At 41.6% G+C, this 17,742-nt stretch overlaps 1 protein-coding gene across 3 annotated transcripts in view; it reads right to left on the bottom strand.

The window, feature by feature from the left end:
• The window catches only part of ANKRD12 (ankyrin repeat domain 12), a 107,176-nt gene that overhangs the window by 67,802 nt on the left and 21,632 nt on the right, over positions 1-17,742 (bottom strand). For all 3 annotated transcript variants that reach the window (XM_073331576.2, XM_073331577.2, XM_073331578.2), the window contains exon 2: positions 6,940-7,077. In XM_073331576.2, coding sequence (XP_073187677.2) covers positions 6,940-7,026 — 87 coding nt within the window. In that variant the 5' untranslated portion in view covers positions 7,027-7,077. The remainder of the gene's footprint in view (positions 1-6,939; positions 7,078-17,742) is intronic.

Raw genomic sequence — 17,742 nt, 5'->3', positions numbered from 1 at the left:
AACTTGGGGTATGGTACGCGAGACAAATCAGAATCCCTAAAAGGGCACAGTAGTCTGGAAAGGTTGAGACCCACTGCTCAGCTGCACAGGAACTGCAGTCATTGTCAGGGTAAGAGAAGGCAAGGTAGGGATACAGCAGTAAGGTTCAGGACTGGGCAGACCCTGACTGCATGTTGCAGGGTTCCTGGGCTAGAACGCAGTGTAGAGGGCAGTCTGGGTTCCCCTACCAGCCACTGGGCAAGTGGTACTGTTACTGGGCTGTGAATGGGAAGACTGCCTAGGACAGTGGGTCTTGAGAGACTTTGGTACACACACCCTCCCCGGAAGGGGAAAACTACAGTGACCTGGCTGGAAGGCCACGCCACAAAGCAAGAATAGTTGAGTCCCAGGAAAAAGGGACTGAGAAAACAACAGAGTGCAACCACAGGAAGGGGCATCAGCCTGGAAGAGCTAATCCCCAGATGCAGCCAGAAGGTGCAACCTCAGTGAGTAGAGTACCACTGTGATGACTTGGTGGAGAATGCGGGCAGATGATTACCCCTGAGACAAAAGGAGGATGAAAGACGGCGCATGATGATTGCCCCTGACCAAAGGGGATTGTAAGAGACTGTGGAGGACTGTAAGGGACTGTATAAAGCAGTCACCCCGATACAACGAGAGTGCAGAAGGCCATAGCAGGGGAAAAAAAAAAAAAAAAAGACAATGGAGCTACAGTAAGCAGGAGCCTTTTTTGCAGAGGGCACTTATACCCTCCCTTCAAAGGGGGGGGGGGGCGATAAACAGATGGGATGGATCCATGCCCTATTGAGGCAGGTGCTAGAGAACCACCAGAGACAGTAGCAGACACATTTGTACCTTCGAAATTATTTGACACAGCTGGCTGAAATGTACTTATTTAAGCTTATGCGGGAAGAAATTAACAGAAGCTGCAGAGACCGAGACTGGAAAGGAGGTACTGGGGCCAGGAGGCCAGAAACCTAGCCATGGAAATGTTATGCCTGCAGGTGGACAGGACACCTAAAAAGAGAGTGCTCTTACCTGAATGGGGACAAGAAACCTTACCCAGGAGGCAAGAAAACAAGAGTCCAACCTGGGGAGAACAGGCAACGGAGGGGTGTGTTTTGACTGTGGTCAACAGGGGTACGTAAGAAGGAGATGCTCATTTATGAGCTGTGAGGTGAAGGCTAGCCCAGGGGAGTTGGCTAGACAAGAGAAGGCTGAAGTGTGGCCTATCGACAAGGCAAGGACAAGGGTTTGTTTTGGGTGGTGCAAGGTCAGCCATATAAAAAGGCACTGCCCTCTAAAGAAACTGTGGGGTAGCAAACAGAAAGGCACGGAACCCAGAGAGACAGGTATGTGGGGACCGGAGTATGCTGGAGACTGTCAGTGCAGACATGGTGGTGATGACCTAGGACCTGGCAGGTGATCAACCCACGCATCCAGTTGAGGGTAGTAAGAAGATAACAGATAAAATGATTGGGACAGAGAGGGCCCACACAGACATAGGGATGAACACAGAGGCAGAGTACTGTGAGGACTCAGATCCTGTGTGGAAGGGTGGTGGGGGATCCTTTGGGGCAAGTAAAGGGGCTACAGGAAAAATTAATAGCTGCCTTACAAGAAGCTGCAGAAGACATCCAGTTGCAGAGGGAAAAGTTCAGGAATAGAGGCCCAGGACAATCTGCGTCTCCTGGTGGGTGACTTGGAGCAAGAGTTGGATGACCTGAGGGCCCAGGTCAGGCAAGTGCAGGGCAGGAGGCATCCATACCCGTGAGAGTTACTGTCTTGAGGGGGAGGGTATGGGATTGGGTGCTGACCCCACACAAGGCCTGAATTAAGGTAGACCGGTGGGCCAATTAAACCACCTAGCTTGCATCTGGAGGAGAAGCCAGGGAGCAAGCATTAATTAGAGACAAGGCTCAGCTGGACAGGAACAGGAGGTGGCTGTATAAAGTCCAGTAGCTGAGCAGCTAGGGGCTGCAGAGAGAGAAACTGCAGTCACTGTCAGGGTAATAGAAGGCAAGGTAGGAGACTGCCCAGGGATACAGCAGTGAGTGACAGTAATTGACTCTACAACTACACTAAAGTACCTATACTTAACACTACCTTACACGAAACTAAACACTAAGAATAACTATAAAACCTTCCAGATGAAATCAGTGGAGAAAACCCCTGGATTCAAATAGACTGGAGTGGTTCACTTCCATCTGGCTCTCTGGTTGGAAGGAACTGAGGTAGTAGAGGACACACCACCCATTTATATAGCCTCACACTCAGAACGTTGGAGGACACTGAGGGAAGGGATAGGAAGGACGCATACGTGTTCTGACATTGCTTGCAGAAGGTTCTACTACTAGTTGGCTCATTACCTGTAAGTGAGAATACACATAGTGTGAATTAAAGTGGCTATCACACATATCAATACTGCTTTTGATCTCACAGAACAGTGATGCGATTGTCTGTGCATGTCATAAATATAAAGGGAATGGTAACCACCTTTCGGTATACACTGCTATAAAATCCTTCCTGGCCAGAGGCAAAGTCCTTTTACCAGTAAAGGGTTAAGAAGCTCAGGTAACCTGGCTGGCACCTGACCCAAAATGACCAATGAGGGGACAAGATACTTTCAAATCTGGAGGGGGGGGGGGAAGGCTTTTGTCTGTGTGATACCTTTGCCAGGAACAGATCAAGGATGCAAGCCCTCCAACTCCTGTAAAGTTAGTAAGTAATCTAGCTAGAAAATGCATTAGGTTTTCTTTGTTTTGGCTTGTGAAATTCGCTGTGCTGGAGGAAATGTGTATTCCTGTTTTTGTGTCTTTTTGCAACTTAAGGTTTTGCCAAGAGGGATTCTCTATGTTTTGCATCCGACTGCCTGTAAGATTATCTTCCATTCTGATCTTACAAAGTTGTTTCTTATCGTTTTTTGTTCTTCTAATAAAGTTCTGTTTTTTAAGAATCTGATTGGGTTTTTTGGGTCTTAAAAATCCAAGGCTGGTCTGTGCTCATCTTGTTTATTCTCAAGCCTCCCCAGGAAAGGGGGCGTAAAGGCTTGGGGCGATATTTTGGGGAAATAGGAACTCCAAGTGGTCCTTTCCCTGATTGTTTGTTAAATCACTTGGTGGTGGGAGCGTTTTACCTAATCTAAGGGCAAAGACTTTGTGCCTTGGGGAAGTTTTAACCTAAGCTGGTAGAAATAAGCTTAGGTGGTCTTTCATGCAGGTCCCCACATCTGTACCCTAGAGTTCAGAGTGGGGAAGGAACCCTGACTGTGCACCACTATGAAAAACTGTGTGTGGACAAGAGGTGTTTTACAGCTGTAGTAAGGAGTTGCAATACCAAAACATTTTAGTGAAATGAGCTTCTTTGTCTTGACATCTCCTCATTCTGAATCTACCGCAGTAACTTTATACAGTAGTGCCTTTTCACAGAAAGTTCAAATACTAAAAGGAGCCAAAATTTCAAAATTATAAAGCTTTAAATATTTAAGTATCCATAAGAGATTTATTTTGCTGTCCTTGCCTACTATCCAGACCTTTTAGCCACACTTGAATGATAACGTTTCAGAAGGAAATTCTCCATTTGTACTGATTGTACTTTTACTTTAGAAGTCTGAAACTGTACTTGTTTTTAAATGTAGGCACTTGGCTTGATGATTTTTTTTTGTTGCTCAGACTCATTTTAGATTATCTACTCTTGCCCCAATCTTCTAAACATTTTATAGTGCTGGTACTAGATTGAACCATAGAATTTAGCACTAGGTAATAGTTTGTGCATTTTTTTGTACAGGAGAATAGACTGCACCTTCTTCAAATGCAAAGGTCAGTTAATACCCTTGTATATATACAAAGAAGTCACTGTTTGGGTTTCTGATCGTCTAAATGATGATTTATTTTAAATCTTGCTTGCTAGATTTAGTTATATAAAATTGGACAAAAGTAGTAATTAAACTAAGGTTTTGCACAAAGCTAAAAACCTGCTTTATAAAACTATCTAATGAAACATTAACAATATTAATTACTATATTAACTTATCCAGGACTTCATTTTTGTGAATGTTTTACACCATGGTTTAAATTGCATAATCCTGGAAAATCCAAAATATAGTTCTACATCTTCCTCTGGTCACAAAACAGCATCACTCAATATATTCCCCACTTCCACACACAACTGTAAATACCATTTCAACCTGCATTCTTCTTAATCAACACAGTATTCAATATTTTTATGTTTTACATCAATATAACCACATACTTCTTTTTCCAATCCCTATTTGGAGTATGAAATTGTGCACAAGCTAGGAGAAGGTAGGTATGTTGATGGGTAGTAGCATTGTAAAAGGTAATCTGAAATGAATATAGGAGAGTGTGTAAGGATGAAGTTAACTAGGGATTTCTCATACTTTTAATGTTTGTATTGGCGACTGATAAACTTCAGCAACCTTAACTTACACAACAAAATTGTTGGTGATGGAATAACCAAACAGTGACAAGGTTCTTCAGAGCTGATGCGACAATGAAGTGGTTTTATGCAGTCACTAAGCATGTGATTAATTTGTTCCTTTTCCCCCTCAGGTAAGAAATTACAATTGCTCTGAGTGATTAATGCAGTGAAACAATATACTCAAATCTATGAACAAATGTATTATCTATATGTAAAATTATACCTCTGACAGAGCGATGATGTGCTAGACATTGCAAAAGAGGTGCATTGTCTTGCTTTGAGGCTTGTGCCCTGGGATAATGTCAAACTGTTTAAAGGGGTAAAAGATGATAAAGTTGTTTCAGCCTATACAGGTGTTATATAAAATTATTAAAAATAAACAAATTGAAATTGAAAATGGTGGCACAGACAGGATGTGTAAATTAAAATCTGTGCATTATGGGTTTTCAGGGTTCCTGGGATATCACAAAAATGTTTCAGCAATAAACAAAAGTGGTTAAGGTGACAGTAAGTGTCCGTATATGAAACCACTGGATAATTGTTTTGATTGGTTAATTCTGATGAGACTTGGTTGCCATCTCTTTTGGACAGTTTTTCTTGGAAGCATTAGACAACTTATTTAGAAGTGAGGAGAAGAAAATTATATTACTGGGTACCAGTGAGCTTCACTGTGTTGACTTTTCCCATCCGAACCTGTTGGGACCCCAGAATTTACCAATGAACCACTTTCCTGATGTTGAACGATATCCTCACCAGATGACATTATCTCATCCATCAGGTTGGCCAAATCCTAAGAATTTGGATGTGAACATAAGGTTCTTACCATTATTTCTTCCCTTGCATGTCAATTTCTTTCCCCTACTTTATTTCTCTAACCTCTTCCTCTTTCCATCTTAGCCAGGAGTGGCAAACAAAGTAATATTTTGTGTTCTGTGCCTGTGATTTTCCAGAAGTTAAACTGCAAGCAGCAGAAATAGAATCTAAATTGTCTCCTCATTTGTTGTTTTCTTTCTCACCCCCTTCATATTGATTAGCTTAGCTTCATCTTCAAGAGAAATAGGACTGACTTCAGCAACTCAAGAGGTAACACCTGTAACTAACTCTTTTTCTCAAGGTTATTTAATACCAACTGAGAGACCGTCAAGCAATGGATTTTCCTTTTAAAAGTCTGTACATCTAAAGAAAATAAGGGAAATTAAGTAAAAATTAATTTTAATAATTTAAGTTTCAAATTATCTTTCTTTGTACGGCATTTAGTAAATGGTTTAAGAGGTATTGATGGTGATTGACAGGAGGAGTATTTGGTTTATGTAAAATCTGAGCCATAATTACTGTTTAATGCTCCAACAGTAAAACAAGGATTCTATCAGTACATTAACACCTTCAAGCCCAGCACCCTTTCAACACAACAACCTGAGCTTTTCTACCTAGAAGCGTTACACTTTTGAAAGTCATAATATCTCCAGTGGCAGAAGAGGGGAAGAATAATACTGGGTATCATCTCTTTATACCTGTGAAAACTATCACTTAGCACACCCTCTCTCCAGTGTAACTATTGTACAGAAGAAGACAATGTATGGCATGCTGGCATACCACCTTCTGGGATTGGATAGTACCGTAGACAGCACTACCTCCCCCTCACTGTCTCTGAGCCCTACTGACAAATTATGGATGCTCACTACATGTACAGGTGCCCCAAAGGGCTCCCTGTAGGACACTCACACAGAGTTGGTCATAACTGGGTTTTAGAAGTTTTGAAAATGGGTGAGACAGCAATATTACTGAGTAAAATCTCAGTTTGCATAATGATAGAACAACAAACCATACTGCTTAGGGTCAGCTTTATCTTACTTTTTTGCCTCACTCAAAAACTAAGTTACACAATTTTTAAAGTGGGCTCACACTCCAGGAACTGCAACATTTCTAAGATAATTATACATCTTTTTTTCTGTATTAAGGCTGGAAGTCAAATGTCAACAAACACTCAACAACTGCCTGTCCTATGCAAGGAATGTACTTGTGTTTACAACATTAATCTGTGCTTTCTCTGGAGGAATTCAGAATAAGCTACTAAAATATACATACATATATATTCTAGACAAAAATACAGAATTAAATGCAGTAATTTAAAATAGCAACATCAATACATAAAGACATCAGATGACATAAGACACGAATAGCACACTGACATAATAAAAATAAATTCAGCATATCCAGTTCCTTTTAATATTAAACTGAAAGAGATTAAAAGGTTTTTAAAAATTCCTAATGTCTGCTGCACATATTCTGATGAGGATATTAACAATCAAAAACCTGTAATCTATTTTAGCTAGATTTTTTTAAGACCAGGATACCGAAATACAGATTCACATATATTTCCTAGGATTATAATGCCATACCTTGACCTATGATATGGTTTCTCATGGTTCATACATGTTATATATTCCTACAAAATTACTCATCTTTCAGTGTAATTTATTTAATTACATTTCCTTTTTACCTTTCTTCCAGTTGGTTTCTCCACCATGGTGCTATCACTGTCAGAATTTTCAATCTGAACTGCTTTTGTAGATGCAAATTTGGGCATTTTATAGCTGTTCAGCTAGCTGTATCTTGAATGAGTGTGTTCATCATGTGTCTGCAAAAAGAGAAAATGTTTTTTATACACACACACGCGCATCAAAGCCATGCAAGTGGCAGTGTAGAGCACACTAGAGTAGAGCTGAATTGGATTAAGTGTAGGAATAGAGCTGAATCACAGCAGACTCTTCAGAGAAGATGAGGCTCAGCTCAAAGCTGAACTCAAGCTTATGGCTACATCACACTGGACACTCTGACAAGTACAGCTCTGTCCTTGGGCTGAAGAACAGGAAGTCTAGCATAGAAACAAAGCTGTTACTAGATGGTGTTAAAATGGAACTGAGTTCAGCTGCTGAGCCAGCTCCTCCCTCTAGCGCACTTCTTTCACTGACTGCTGTTAATATTTCTATGCAGTTCAGACTTACTGACCAAGGCCTCCTATCTCTGAGGTAAAGCAATTATCACTGCACCCATTTTACAGTTAAACAGACTGAAAGATTGTACAAAATCACAAAATCACTAGAAGAGCTACAACAGAATTCAGTTCTCTCGTATGGCAGATCCAAGTCTCATCCACCTAAACACACTCCCTTTCAGAATGAATGTGTCAAATCTATGTACTTGGCTATCTTATCTATAACCACCTATCAAACCAACATAACACACTTTCTTTACAGAGACTGGAATTTAATCCAGGAATCTTGACTTCCAGGGTCCTACTGTTATCTAGCAAATGGTTATGTAATCCATCAGCAAAATGCATTAAGTGAAGTTCAAGAGGTTTGTGGTATGAACTCAAGGTGTTCAATCCCCACAGCTACCATACAAGGTTCATTATGGTACTATTTGAGAAAATTTCTGGAGGGTTCTCCCCCGGCTATTTTTCCAATTAAGTTAAGGTTGCAGCTAAATTACTGATTAAAATAATATTTTGCATCCTCTCTAAAATCTACTAAGAACTCAGGTTGGCCTGAAAATTGGTACAAAGCTCTAAGAAGGACAGATAGATAATTAAGTTTGCCTAGCAAATAGTTGCACATGATGGAATTTCTGTGCAGAGAATGAGGAAGGAAGAGGTGGTGTGGGAAGGGATGACAGTCCTGTGGTTAAGGCACTAGACAGGGCTGGAGTTGTGCCTTGGTGGCGCCAAGTATGGGGAACCCTAGACCTCTGTTGTGCAGGAATAAAAAGATTCATGGGCCATGAATATGCTGGGTAGTGAGCCTGTAACCAATTTACTGAGGTGTGCACAGAGAAGCTGGACACTGAACTTCAGGAAGCTCACTGATCCAAAAACGATGGGCCTACATCCAAGTCTTCCATCATTAGGCTCCCTGGTGGCCAACCTACACTTCTGAGCCTTAGTAGGCTCATATGGGCCACCCACAACATGCCCATGAACCTTAAGAAGCTATTTTGGCTAATCCAGGAAGCAGGAGCCAACTTTGACTGACTTGAGGATAAGGAACAGTCAGCCCATGGCTCCAGGGAATCACTCTGTAGAGGGTCCTGGGACAGGAAGGAAAATGAGGAGTGGAGTGTTTGGTTATATGGAAAACCCATGGACCAGTGTTGTGTTTTGTGTAGCTTTTCTTTTTAAACTGACTATGGTTCCGTTATTTTTGGAGCCACCATTTTACTGTAGCATTCCCTAACCTAGCTACCATTCCATCCATAGTTCACTATAGCCACTTTATTGCCACACTCCTGAAGAGATCAGGTGGGATGTCCAGAGATGGTGTATGTTTAGGGCCATTGTTGTGCTTGGCGTAACACAGAATTGTCAATAAAGATTAGGTCTTTTCCTTTCGTGAGTTAATTACGCTGAAAAGAGCTGTTGTACATGCAGACTCTCTTGGCTGTGTCTCTGGAACACTTATCAGTGATGACCGCCTGAGTCAAACTCTTAGATTCAAAACAAAGTTTAATATTGTCTGCTAAAACTTGATACCACAGCCGCAGGAAAGCAGACCCAAACCAGAGGGAATTCACTTACAAAATACTCGGTTAGGGTGGTGCACACCTTGTCTTCATAACTTTCCTGATGGTGGGATTTCAAAATGCCAAACCCAAATGTCGGAAAACCAGGAAACGTTCAGTCAAGGTCTTCCATTCTCAGAAAAACATGTTTTTCTTTTAACACAAATCATAAACTTATGAAAACCAAGAAATGTGTAATTAAGATGCTTTTTCACACACACACAACCTTAACTCTTTTTCACTGGGATGGCAATACGTAGTGGGAATTTCACAATATCTTTACTGCCCTTAAAAAAAACAAAAAAAACCCAAAGCTATATTCTGTTCCCCCACAACTCCAGATCATGACTCATCCTCACACAATGCAACAGGACAGTCAGTGTGGCCTCTGTAGCAACAATAATAGGGGAATAATTGCTTATGGTTGACAGAGCACACTGGACACACTGAGCTCGCTCTCCTCTTTGTTTCCAGCTACATAGTCAAAATTAAAAAGGTTAACACCACAATGGAGGATATCCTAAAATTAGTTTTCTGCAGTTTTGAAATATATTCTGTAAATATATCCCAAGAGAAGGGATCAAGATGCTGGCCTCCCTGTGCACACAGAATTAAGGCTGTGTGATTACACCGTATGTGAAGAAGCATCTTAACCATGCAATTCCTGGTTTTCAGAAGTTTGTGGTTTTTTTCTTCTTGTAATGCTAATGCTGAAGTTCTTTTGGGCATAGGAGAGACTGAGCAGTCTCAACTTTAGCTGTTGCTAATGGCTGTGCTATAATAAAATAATCCTGTACATGTTCCTGACAATCAATAAAACTTAGCTCTTGATAAATAACTAATTTAGCCCTCATAATTGAATTACTCCAATATCTGATTTTGATAGTGTGGTGACAATGCCCAGTAAATTCTTATTTTAATTACATTTCACTATAGCACTGTAATTGTGATGGTTTTAAAATAAAAACAAACACTTATTTGTAATGTTGCTTGGAATTATTGTTCATGATAATTTTACTGTACTTGGAGGAAGCCAAGCTGAACATACTCCTGATGATAGTGAACCTATTCATTAGAACATCTAGTAGAAGGAGCTCATGACTTTTCTTAAATAAGGGAGAAAAGGTTCTGAAAGCCTTCTGATGCAGTAATGTAACTTTTCTTGCTATAGAATGTCTTGTCATCTTAGCACTTGTCTTCAGTGCAAAGTTAACTCAAGTGATAAGTCAAATGTTGCCCTACTTGAATCATGCCCACACACAAAAACCCAGGAGCACTGTGGTGCTTTTAATTAAAGTTTGCCAGCCTGTCATGGCATTAAATGCTAAAGCTTGAGTTAGCACAACTCTTCAGCAGCTAATGTGACCATTCTGCAATGTGGATACCGCTAGTCCTCCAATACCTTCCCTAAATTCCCAGCAAATGCCTCAAAAGGACAGACAAGTTCTCCCACAATTCACCAGAAAAGAATTCATAGAGCAGCCTCATCTTAGTGAAGCAAAAAGAATGATACAATATGCCCGCAGAAATTTTAATGCCACAGCCTCAATGTTCACACTTTCCAAAAAATTCATTAACAGTTCAGATGTTTAAAAATGAGTGAAGGAAAAAAAAAAGTTATCTTGGAGGGAACATCTCTTCCTGGAGATTATATAGTAATCCAGATGCTTTGGGCATAGCTCACCCTACCTCAAAGAAGAATACAAACTCGTGATCATGTTACATCCATCACAGCAGAAGAATGAACACTGAACTGAAGATGGAAACAACCAACCATCACCTGGTTTTCTAGGAATACCTGCTTCCTGTTATAGCAAATTCACCATATATACCCTAAGGGGCCTACAGTCTCTCACTGATTTCTGGGTTCTTATGTCTGTAAATCATAGAATCATAGAAGATTAGGGTTGGAAGAGACCTCAGGAGGTCATCTAGTCCAACCCCCTGCTTCAAGCAGGACCAACCCCAACTAAATCATCCCAGCCAGGGCTTTGTTAAGCTGGGCCTTAAAAACCTCCCTAGGTAAACCATTCCAGTGCTTCACCACCCTCCTAGTGAAATAGTTTTTCCCTAATATCCAACCTAGACCTCCCCCACTGCAACTTGAGACCATTACTCCTTGTTTTGTCATCTGCTACCACTGAGAACAGTCTAGATCCATCCTCTTTGGAACTGCCTTTCAGGTAGTTGAAAGCAGCTATCAAATCCCCCTCACTCTTCTCTTCTGCAGACTAAATAAGCCCAGTTTCCTCAGCCTCTCCTCATAAGTCATGTGTTCCAGTCCCCTAATCATTTTTGCTGCCCTCCGCTGGATGCTTTCCAATTTTTTCACATCCTTCTTGTAGTGTGGGGCCCAAAACTGGACACAGTACTGTAGATGAGGCCTCACCAATGTCAAATAGAGGGGAACGATCATGTCCCTCAATCTGCTGGCAATGCCCCTACTTATACAGGCCAAAATGCCATTAGCCTTCTTGGCAACAAGGGCACACTGCTGACTTATATCCAGCTTCTTGTCCACTGTAATCCCCAGCTCCTTTTCTGCAGAACTGCACCTTAGCCAGTCGGTCGCCAGCCTGTAGCAGTGCATGGAATTCTTCCATCATAAGTGCAGGACTCTGCACTTGTCCTTGTTGAATCTCATCAGATTTCTTTTGGCCCAATCCTCCTATTTGTCTAGGTCACTCTGGACCCTATCCTGACCCTCCAGAGTATCTACCTCTCCCCCCAGTTTAGTATCATACGTGAATTTGCTGAGGGTATAATCCATCCCATCATCCAGATAATTAATAAAGATGTTGAACAAAACTGGCTCCAGGACTGACCCCTGGGGCACTCCGCTTGATACCGGCTGCCAACTAGACATCGAGCAGTTGATCACTACCCATTAAGCCCTATCATCTAGCCAGCTTTCTATCCACCTTATAGTCCATTCATCTTCTGTTGCATCTTTATTTTACCACACAATGGTTAAGGCTACGGTTATGTCATGGAGGTCATGGAATCCATGACTTCCATTGAGCTCTGTGACTGGAGCTCCCAGCCAGCCTCGCCCCTGCAGCTCCCCACCCTGGTGGGGGGGCCCCACAACTGCTCAGCCACGGCAGGGGCAGGTGATCGGCAGACCCCACAACTGCCCAGCCACACGAGTGGACCCTGCAGCTGCCCAGCCACAGCGGGACACCAGCAGTGACTCCCCGCAGCTGCCCAGCCCCGAGCAGCAGCTGGGGTCCCCTTCAGCTCCCAGCTACCCCAGGGGTTAGGGGACCCTGCAGCAGCCCAGCCACAGGTCAGGGGACCCCAGAGCTCACACGCACCGCAGTGGTGTGGGACCCGGGAGCCCCAGCAGCAGTGGATGCTGAACCCGCCTAACCCTTTTGCCAGGGATATTTTTAGTGAAAATCAGAGACAGGTCACGGGCATCTGTGAATTTCTGTTTATTGCCCATGACCTGTCTCTGACTTTTACTAAAAATATCTGTGACAAAAACTTGGCATTAACAATGGTATATCTATTGTGGTACCAATTTAAAGTACTATACAGCAGTGCTGGAACAATCTATGTAGTGGAAGTGCTGAGAGCCACTGAACCAAACTCTAAACACTGTATATGATGGAAACCACTTCAAGCCAGAGGATGCTGCCACATCCCCAGCACCTCTAGTTCCAGCACCGATGGTACCATATTCAGTCTTAGTTGTGTTAGATAAAAATATATAGGTAATATTGAAAAGGTCTTTAAATTATTTTTAAAAGGTTAACAAATATTATTAGATTCTGAAACATTTACATAGGATGACATCACAACAAACTAGGATTAATAAAATCTAACGCGGAGAAGAAAGGGGACTTGACTGAGGTAAGCCCAGTTATAACGATACAATGCTAAGTGATCAATCACTTTTTAGTATATACTGTCGCATATCAAGTGAGTCACTTGATTCAATTTATGGAAGCGTACATTTAGAGCTAATGGAAGTCCATGTATTCACACTGTATATAAACAGCCTGTGGAATTCATGCTCCACATTGCACCATGGTTGCTGTCATCTGTTCTCTGTCCACTCTTTGCCTTTGTTCTTATTTTCTTTTTGATTTTCAAATGTATTCTTCTTTAACTTTCTTGTTCTGGGGTTTGCCTTCCTTGTTCCCCAGACAGCAGAAGGCTACATGCTGCTAAGGGGTTGGGGCATCTTTTAGTAGCTGCATGCAACTAATCTCACAGTTTAGCTGAGTGCCATGGTAATTAGAGAAGCATTAGACTGGGCTGATGTGGGAGCAGAGATAGTGGGTGGGTGATCTTCAAGGAGCTATTCCCACTGCTGCTTTATCCATAGATAGGTTCAAGAGCATATTTGATTTAGAGGGGATGGGATCTGGCATAATGCCACCTTCTCCACCCCTACTGTTCTCCTATGGCTCATGCCTCTTATCCTGCCTGGGAAGTCCCTCCCTCACTCCAATCTGGGAAAACCTGTCAAACTGTTTTATGGCACCTATATCATCACAGAATAAGGCATTCTGAAGCATCTAAGTGATCCAGAAGTGCCAAATGATTTCAAAGAGGAGTGGGTTTTTTGTTGTTTAAGGTTAAATGACTGCTAACAAATATATTCATTTTGCCAAGCTGCAAACTACACTTTAAACCTACGCTTTTGCCTAATTAGAAATACATATATGATGAAATCACTGTTTATTCTAAAACAAAGTCTCTCCAATATGTGCAGAGCATTAACAGTGAAGTTCTATTTACCTAAGGGCGGTGAGTCATGTTTGTTCTAAAAGACGAAGTACTTGGAACAGTTGTTACTGCTGTATGTGCTAGCTGCAAAAATAGGATTCTACAAATTAGCATCAGTTCATCAAATGACCGAACATAATTTCTTACTCCTCATGAATTATTTTCAACCTAGAGCAATAATACTCTATATTCAACAGGAAAGATGCTGATATGATAAAATATCTCGTAATAATTTTAGCAATCTGTGCCATATTTCAAAACAGTATGAAAAAAATGCTGTGAATGTTTATAAGGCTTTGCTGCTTTTACAAATATTAGAATATTCTAATATATTAGAAACCAGGCATGAAGATAGGTTGCATCTCAGATCTCTATTCATTTGAATGATGTTAACAGAAGATTTAAAGAGAACTATTTTACACAGTTTGAAGCATCATGGTATTCAAAAGCAGCAGCAAATAAGTGTAAGAGCAAGTCATTTAATTGATGTGAAAAGAGCTAATATGGATTTCTTTTCTGTTTCAGTAGAATATTTGAAAAGTATACAAAAAGATCTATTTTCTGGCCTAAAATTTCAGTGACTGGTAATTTTGGGTGCCAAACTTAAGACACCTCATAGGAGCCTGATGTTCAGAAAGTGTAGATCACCTGTTCTCTGTAAATCAGTCCCTTTTAAGGTATCTCAAATTGGTCACCCACCAAGTTACTAGTGACCTATGAAAATCAGGCCTCTATTTTACGCAAAAGTTGGACACAGGAGGAAGGAGAGACTTTTTTTTTTTTTTTAAGAAAGAAGGCAGAAGAATTATCTAGAGTGGAATCACAACGTTAAATTTCAATTTGCTATGTCTATCCAAGTTGATTTCAGTTTGTTCAGCACTATTTGTTAAACCCACAAGCAGATCTACAACGTGAAAAGGGAGAAGGGGAGGAGTATTATATTTAAAGAACAAAACAAAGGACTTCCACTAACAATGAAGTAACTCTTTTTGGTGCAAATTTATTAATAGACAACACATAAAAATTGCATATTGCTTGATGAAAATGCCATATTCAAGTTTGCTATATAATTTTTTTTCAAATAAAATGAAAAACAAAGTCACAAGATGTAGAATTTAAACAAAAAGGTATAAGAAAGAAAACACTAAGAATTGGGAAACACATTTGCAGTTAAACCATATTCTGCCCCCGTTCAGCACACCATCAACAAGGTGTAATTTTATAGACAAGGTTACACAACCCCTTCTCCGAAACTGTGAATATGAATGCTAGGTCTGAAAGCATGGAGCATCTGCAGAGCCTCTCTTTTCTCTGGGATGAAAAAATTTAGTTTCCTGGTCTTGACCCCTGAAGGGCGAGGATGGGTACCCAGGCTTGTGAGGTACCTCACCACTACTACTTGCCCTTCACATGAAGCAGTCTTGTCTGTGCTTGCTGTGGCTCAGCAACCTGAAACCAACAGCTTCTGATCACAAACAAGCACTGTTTTCCAGGTCTCCACAGACCTCAGCAGCTCTGTACAAGCTAAGGATAGACACACACCAACACCCAAGTCCTGGGAGCATCTCCAGCAATATCCAGTCCCAATCTCTGGACACAATCAATAGTCACCAGGTAAGCTGTCCCCAAAGAGACAGTACACACAGTTTGACTGGCACAACTCAGAATCAGATCCTTTATACCACCACAGCACAGAGAAATAGTTATAGTGAAGCAATCATAAGTTTATTATCAAAGATTAAGATTTAAGAGATACTGGGTAAAGATAACGGAAGCAGAAATGATTACATAAAAAACAAGAGCGATAACCTGCTTATAAAAGTCTAAATTTATCTTTGACAGGACAAAAATCTTTGTCTAAAGCAGTTTCTCTCCTAAAGCAATCTTTCCCAGCATCACAACCAACATGACTGGGGGGGAAGCACCCTTCACTGATGGGGAAAAAAGTGCTGATCTTTTTGCTCCCTCAGCAATAGATAAGGATGTGTCCTTTTATTTTTCCCTGATATTCCCCCTAAAATTATTTTTCTCCACTCAGTCAGTAAAGCCCATTACTGTTTATTCTCTGGTGCCTATTGATTTCACACGTCTGTTTTTTATTATGTTTTTATTTATTACGGCAAACCGCAGCCAATGGGAGCTGAGAGGCTCCATGCCTACAAACGCTCCAGGTAAACAAAATGTCCCAACCTGCCAGTGGCTTACCCTGACGGGCCGGGAGCCAAAGTTTGCCAACCCCTGAAATATAGGGTCAGCTTATGAAAGTGTCATACAGTTTTTACCATTTTTACTTATCCATCGGGGGGGGGGGGAGGGTTGGCTTATAAACGAACCGGCTTATGATCGAGTATATACGGTACATATCATTTAGCTAGCTAGAATGACAAACTCTCCTCCTCTGAGAGAACATGCGTCTCTGTGATGCCTCATACCTTCATACATACTCTCGGGATATATTTTCAGTATATACACATAACTTTTTAAATATCATCAGTACCTACATTTCATAAAAATATTAATGACCAGCATTACTCCAGCTTTCAACTGATACCATATAAGACACTATATCAGGGATCAGCAACCTTTGGAACCTACACTGTGGGACAGAAGAGAAGATCTAGATCTCAACCACACCACAGGTCACAATCTTCTCAATACTCACCATCTCAGTGCTGTTATGAGCCACAGTGTAAGAGGACCAGGGCTGCACCCCAGTCTGTGACCTCTCAAAAGCACTTTTGATGAGCTGGTCGAGGGCCTGAACAATGATACCTTACAGCATCAGCTGCCATCTATACACCTGTCACGCCTCTCAGAAGTCACCTTGCCCTACTTCACAGTAGTTAGGACCAGCTCTAAAGCAAGGAGATTGATTTCTAGTAGGGTGCCTACTTCCGTATCTCAATACAACCATCGTACAGGAGATTTCCTACTGCTTACCTCTGGGGCAGGATCATTTTCAGTACAGACTGCTCCACACAGGTTATTCTCCAAGGTTCTCTTCATTGTAGTGGCATACTAACCCTGGTACGGTGACTAGACTTTATTAGCACCAACCTTGATGCGGTACAAGTGAGAGCATTCCTCTCGCTACCCACATCCACCACCTTGGGACAGATGTCTCCCTAATACACTAGGGAAATCACCTACACAACCACAAGGTTCAAGACAAATGGCCTGCCACAGAAATGACCTTCCATATCACTCTTTTGGGGCTAAGGGCTGTCAGGAGTGCCTGTGCACACTTTCTGCCTTTCATCAAAAACAACACACAAAGGTCATGATGGACTTAATGTGACCTGTATGTTTTGTATAAACCACCAAGGAACTGCCAGATCTCTCTCCCTCTACAAGACAGCACTCAAACTTTGGAACTGATGCACCCATCACAGTGTGCTCATCTCAGCTGTCTATCTACCAGGGATACAGAACATCACAGCCGACAGCCTCAGTTGCAATTTTCTCACGACAATGAGTGTGTACTGAATTCAGAGGTGCTTCAAGATATATCTTTCCTTTGGGGAACGCTGACTATTGATCTCTTCATTACTTAATGGAACAAGAAAGGTCCTTGTTACTGCTCTAGGGCCGGCCTCTGTAAACATTCACTGGCAGTTGCCTCATCTTCCCACGGGACAGGGCCCACTTTTATGTCTCTTCCCAGTTTCCTACTGTATCCAAGAGTCTGTTGAAAATTCAACGAGACAAAACAAGAGTTATTCCGATTGCCTGTCTTGACCATGACAAGTCTGGCTCCCTTACCTGACACAGATGGCAATATGCCCTCCTGTTTCTCTTCAGCCCATCCCTCACCCACTCTCTCAAAACAATGGGCTGACCCTTCACCCCAACCCACAGGTCCTCCACCTCCAGGCTTGGCTCCTTTTTAGTTCCAAGGCTTAGAGGCAGAATGCTCTGACAAGCTGAAAGATGTGTTGCAACACAACCGAAAGTTGACCACTCGACACTTATCTACAAAATGGAAACAACTCCAAGTTTGTGT

Source organism: Lepidochelys kempii, chromosome 2, assembly GCF_965140285.1.
Source record: "Lepidochelys kempii isolate rLepKem1 chromosome 2, rLepKem1.hap1, whole genome shotgun sequence".
Taxonomy (NCBI): domain Eukaryota; kingdom Metazoa; phylum Chordata; order Testudines; family Cheloniidae; genus Lepidochelys; species Lepidochelys kempii.
Note: the sequence above shows the minus strand (reverse complement) of the source record. Positions and strands in the feature narration are given on the sequence as shown.